Source organism: Aplysia californica, unplaced genomic scaffold (genome assembly GCF_000002075.1).
Source record: "Aplysia californica isolate F4 #8 unplaced genomic scaffold, AplCal3.0 scaffold00190, whole genome shotgun sequence".
In the NCBI taxonomy this organism is placed as follows: domain Eukaryota; kingdom Metazoa; phylum Mollusca; class Gastropoda; order Aplysiida; family Aplysiidae; genus Aplysia; species Aplysia californica.
In genome coordinates, this window is record NW_004797460.1 from 839,123 (window position 1) to 844,821 (window position 5,699).

The window sequence follows — 5,699 nt, forward strand, 5'->3', positions numbered from 1 at the left end:
AGATGTTGTTTTCGACATAGCTTTTTTGTAAGGGGGGTGGGGGGGTGGGGGGGTTGTCTAGCAATATGTAACGATGGCATAGGCCTACATGATGAAAACCGGAGCTCATATTCAACATCCCTGTCTTGCTGGTGGGGAGTGGGAACACCACTTTGAACTTAACGTCCGCAAAATGTTTCTGAGACTAGGTTCTAATACTAATAGTATAGAAATGCATCCTGGGAAAGATAGAGATGTTTAATAATATCTCACTAGAAGAAGTCCCGTGGAACCAGCCTTTATATTAACCTGTCATGGAGTTGAGCCTGCGAGGGTTGCTGAGGGTCAGCACTGCAATCCCGGAGCTGTTGTCCATTTCCAGCTCCACTGAGCCTCCTTCAAATGTGGCTAGCTGTGTCCTGATTGGCTGTAAGTTTGGTCTGTTCAAGTAATAGACGCTTCGTGCGAACGTGACATTGCTCTGGGACTTCAATTGTTTCAGAACTGCAGGAGAAAAAATAGTCAAATACTGTACTTTCCTTTTAAGTTGATGCTTCGCGGCACACTCCACAGATAGTTTCAACAAGACGTTTTAATCAAAGTTTATAATTTTGGGTACCCCGAAATAAAACATTATCTATAATGTTTAGCCTCCCGCTTTGCGCGTTGTTAATTCATGCAGCTGGGTGAAATCGCACAAAAGTAAATCTTAGTGATCTACGCATGATGTGCACACTATAATAAGAATGTCTTCCCGTATGATGGCAGTTCAAGACAAGAGTAAAGAGATTAGCACAAAAAATACGATGAAGGTCATTTTAAGCATACAAAAGAAAGACGTAAATACAGAATATTGATTGCAGGTGTCTCACACCCCCATCGACACAATTTAGATCATTAAGGACGCGGGCTGTTTCGACCTTACCTGTCAGTGCCAACCCGGACTGAGAGAGATACAACATTCCAGCAGAAAGACGGAGATGCTTGATAAACTACATTTTCCCACATTCAGGAAGGAGGCTCTAAAGGTTAAGATGTTCGCCTCTCATTCTTCACTTCTCTAAAATTGTCTCCTTTCATCTCTTTTCCTGCTCTCTCGCAATGTTCTGTCGTCTGCTTTCGTCTCCACTTTCTGCCCCGACTCCCTCACCTCCTTTGCCCCCTCCTCTGGGCTCTTGGCTCTTTCGGAAGCCTTTTTACTGCTACTCCTTGGCTCCGTCTTACTGCTGTCTTTCAGCCACACCCCTGATCTTCTGGTAGGAAAGATCTACATCTAGCCTTCTCGGACAAGCGCAAAAGAATCTCGGAGGTTCCGTGTGCAAGTTACGCACGTTAAAGATCCTTTGGTGATCTAAAATCAATAAGAGTAGGCTTCGGCCGCTACCCGGCAAAATAAAATTCAAAATTTCCTACGAACTGAAAATCTTTAATGTGTCCCGCGCGCTCATATGACCTTATACTACAGTTGCGAGCGTCGTAAAACGCTAAAAAAAATAAAACGAAAAAAACCAAACACTACTCGGGAATCACGTCCCCCGCGTGACGCCAGTATACAAACAGGAACAACAGGAAGAAAGACAAGGGAGGGAGGGAGGGAGAAAGAGAGAGAGAGAGAGAGAGAGAGAGAGAGAGAGAGAGAGAGAGAGAGAGAGAGAGAGAGAGAGAGAAAATCGTGTCTCTATCCTATTAGGATGATCGACCAACCTCCATGGAGTACTTTGTTGGTTGCCCTGGTACACATGATGTAGTGATGTCGGCACAGCTGAAGTAGACCGAAAGTCAAAGGGGCAGGACTGGCCTGTCAGTGGGGTGGAATCCTGGAGCAGCACTGGTCCCTGGCTGGAAAGTAGAAGACTAGATCTAGGAAGTTTGCAAGAGAATCGTGATATCTATTTGTGCTGCTGTGAGTACAAAACGGCAATTGTAAATATAAGATGTTACACCCGTATTGACTTAATCTACTCATTAAGGAGGTGGGCTTGCTTCGAATGCGCCAGTCACTACACTGGCAGTGCCAATCCTGGCTGAAAGGGAAACAAAATCCCAGCAGACAGACGGATGTCCTCAATAAAAACCCTCCACACTCGGGACTTGAACTCGAGCCCCCTGAATACGATAGCGAGGAGACGTTGGTATCTTCGTTGTGAACGATCGTAAGCGGAACGTTGATTCGAATGTGTTACTGTTGTTTTTAAACAAGCAAGATAGTACGCTACATTCCAGTTCATGACGACAATAATAACAACAACAGTATATACTGTCCAGCCACTAAATAAGATACAGCTGATGCTGTGTTGGTATGCGAATCGTATCCATGGGTGGTGGAAAATATAACTAGCTAGCTGGGCCCCTTTCTATGAAAGGAATGATCGGCGCATTGACATCAACTGAAAGTCATTAGCCTACTATATGACACTCTACTGGAATGGAGCACTAAATCTTGAGAGATGCAAAAAATTAGAAGATCTAGATATAGAGATGTATAGATTGATTCTCTATTCCACTTTCGTGGTTGTACACTCCAGAATTTCTAAGGTGTGGAATCAGAGTGCCCAAGGCTAGTGAGCGGAAACCTCAATTGTTTACAATAGCGTCTTAGAAGACGGACTTTCCCAAGATTAGATCTAAACGAAACTAATTTTCTTAAAATGAAAATCAAACTACAGTGCTCCTCAATAAAACTGTGCACCCTTTAAATGATTCTGAACCACCATTAATGTTGCCAATTTCTAAAGTTAAGAGGTTCGGAAGTTTTAGGCGGCCAAAGTGACGAACTTTCACAAATATAATAATATGTATGGCAGATAATCATTAATGGCGCGAGTGAATGGGATCGTTTGTGTCATGAAATATCGGAAAAAGAACCAGGAAAAATCTGTTCCCCGTCGTCTCTTCCCATGTTAGGCCTAGTAAAATGTGTACACGCACTTCTGATTTTTTTCTGTTGTTTTGGAACCTGTAAAAGCCCTTCTTTCTGATGGGCTGTTTTTCTTTCATTTCCTGATGCCAAGTTCTACAATGATTTAGACCTTCGTTGAAATGACGTCTCTCTTGCAGATCTCAGTCAGTCATCAATCGAGCAATCTAGATCTAGGCCTTCATGCCCCTACTGGTTGCACCACGCTTGTCCTGGGTAATATGCCAGGGACAAGTAGATCTAGTAGTTATTACATTTTTATCGCGAAACACAGAGCTGATGAGTGATGAGCATCATACCCGTTAAAATACACTCATCATGTCACTATTTTGAAACACTTATACTTATAGTGACACAAGTAGACACGCATTTGAACTTCGACTTTAAGGAAATTTACAAAGAGTTTGGTAAACGTAAGGAAATTACTCATGGAATTATGTTTTCTCTAGATAAAAGCGTCTTTAATTTTTCTTTAAAGTTTAGTCTAATTGAAAGTTACTGAACAGTAACCATAATGGAGTCTTGAAGATAACATCCACTTTACGACGCAACAAAAGTAAAAGCAGTAAACACAATACTTTTAAACACCATAGACACTTTGCTTTGTAAAGGTGTTGGCTTTCTCCAATTCCGTACTAAATTCGTTTCTTGTTGTTGTTGTTGTTTTTGTTGTTTTTGTTTTTGTTTTTGTTTTGTTTTTCGACATGTGGGGGAAAAAATCTATGCCCTTTTTCACGACCTGTTTTTCTCTTTGGACCAATCAGTGAACAGCATGGTCATGCCAGAGGGCAGACGGCATAGACGAGACAGGCCATGCCTCTCTCTCTCTCTCTCTCTCTCTCTCTGCTCTCTCAATAAGGACGGCAGATGTAAATCCCCATCCCTTCGAAGTGGGACGAATTTTTAAAGGGTATCGTGAGTTTGAGGAAGATTTTCGGAAGTACTGCGGTACAAAGTATGTTTTCAGTAAATAAAATATTTTTAAAATCCTCGAAATCAGTCACCGCCAAGAACAACACGTTCAAAGACGAGTCGAAACACTTCCCGGCAGAGTGGCAGTACTTCAAGTGCATCCTGTTCTTGATTTGGAAACATTAATTTATGGAAGCTACGACAGCACGAGCAGAGACACATCAGAGACACTGCATTAAGTCTTGATTTTAGGGGGGGGGGGGTGGTATATTTTATTTGTAACATCAATATAGAGGGTTGAAATCATAGGCCTATAAAGATCGACATTTTCATTCTAGGTTAGATCTTGAGTCTTCCTTACTTAGTTAGATCTAGGTCTACCCCTGTCCTTACCAGAATTTAATCCCCAGAGCTCTCTCTGCTAAAGTGGCGAACGATTGCTGGCGATCGCTAGACCTAGGATATAGGCCTACTCAAGCCTACTGTGACATACATCTAGATCTATCTGCGCATTTTTCTTGTACTTGTAAAAAAAAGCTCTTTTTCAAGAGACGTGAAAGTAGAGCTCAGAACGACGTAACATACACAACATGGAATGGGCCGTTCTATTCCGTTTGTCTTTGCATTCCTAACAAAGGCTTCGCAAATCCGGGAACATCAATCCTGACGGTACGATCACCAAGCCTGTTCTAATTTTCCACCATTGTTTACGAGTTCGATTGTCCAATGCCAAAACCAGAGCACAATTTCACTTTTTAAAACAAATCTTTATAATTTTGGTAGCCGTTATTTTCACGACCGAGCCGCGCGGAGGGACAATGGTCGAGTGCGCCTAAATAGGCCTACAGCTTATTACTGCGAGGTTTAAGTTCTAGATCTAGATCTACCGTTCGAGAAGCTAGACTAGAAAGGCAAGTGCTCTCTCTCTCTCTCTCTCTCTCTCTCTCTCTCTCTCTCTCTCTCTCTCTTTCCCTCTCTCTCTTCCCCCCTCTCTCTCTTCAAAGTTTAAATAAAAACCTCTTTGACGACCTGCAATCTGGTCATCAAAATGCTTAAAGACATGCGGTTTTGGGGCGCTTTAAAAAAGAAACATTTCCTTAAATTTATATACTTTTCAATTTGTGTTAAAATTACCATTAACAAAAGGTACAAAATGAAATGTAAATCATGTTTCTAATTTGAGTAAGACGAGTCGAAATGTGTCACAGCGTTGCCTTTGGCGAACTGCTGATCGGACGTATTTGTTCGCTACATCTTAAAAGAATTAAAACACACGTTGTGGCATACATGATGATGCGGCAAGTAGCCTGAATTTTGGGATGTAGGCCTAGGCTACGGGTTTCGCAAGGCAAGGTTGGAAGCACTCGCGGCACCCTTCGCAAATCCGGTAGTTTTGACGCCTTAATCGGAATGATGATCGAACCAGTAGAACTAAAACAGGCCCAAAATCGGAAACTAGATCTAGATCTAGATCTGCCGAAAAAGGTGTATTTTAGGTAATAGGCCTAGATCTAGGCCTAGACCTCTGTGGTAAGAGCCGGTATGTCTTCGACATGTCGTGAAAACACGCACAGCCTTTTCTTTTACCACGACATGTCGTGGAAATACCTGCTGCCCTTTTTTGTTTTGTTTTTTAATTCATTTTTTAAAGGGGGAGGGGTGTATTTTGTGAGTTGGGTTTTTTGTTTGTTTTGTTTTGTTTGTTTGTGGTTTGGGGTTGTTGTTGTTGTTGTTGTTGTTGTTGTTGTTGTTGTTGTTGTTTTGTTTGTTTAACAGAAAAAGCCCAAAAATACACAAGCGCTTGGGTTGTTTGCCATGGGTAGGAAACATAGCACTCAAACCTCGTTCTCTTATTTAATAAAAACCCTCCACACTCGGGACTTGAACTCGA

At 42.0% G+C, this 5,699-nt stretch overlaps 1 protein-coding gene across 2 annotated transcripts in view; it reads right to left on the reverse strand.

Annotated features, from left to right (window-relative positions):
• The window catches only part of LOC101855870 (ethylmalonyl-CoA decarboxylase), a 19,539-nt gene that overhangs the window by 5,532 nt on the left and 8,308 nt on the right, over window positions 1–5,699 (reverse strand). Inside the window, exons 2-3 of one of the 2 annotated variants that reach the window (XM_005098683.3) lie at window positions 1,684–1,818; window positions 289–483 (exon numbers count right to left, since the gene is read on the reverse strand). In XM_005098683.3, coding sequence (XP_005098740.1) covers window positions 289–483; window positions 1,684–1,720 — 232 coding nt within the window. In that variant the 5' untranslated portion in view covers window positions 1,721–1,818. Of the gene's footprint in view, window positions 1–288; window positions 484–1,683; window positions 1,855–5,699 lie in introns of those variants that run through there. The other variant, XM_013082722.2, reaches the window with a different exon arrangement.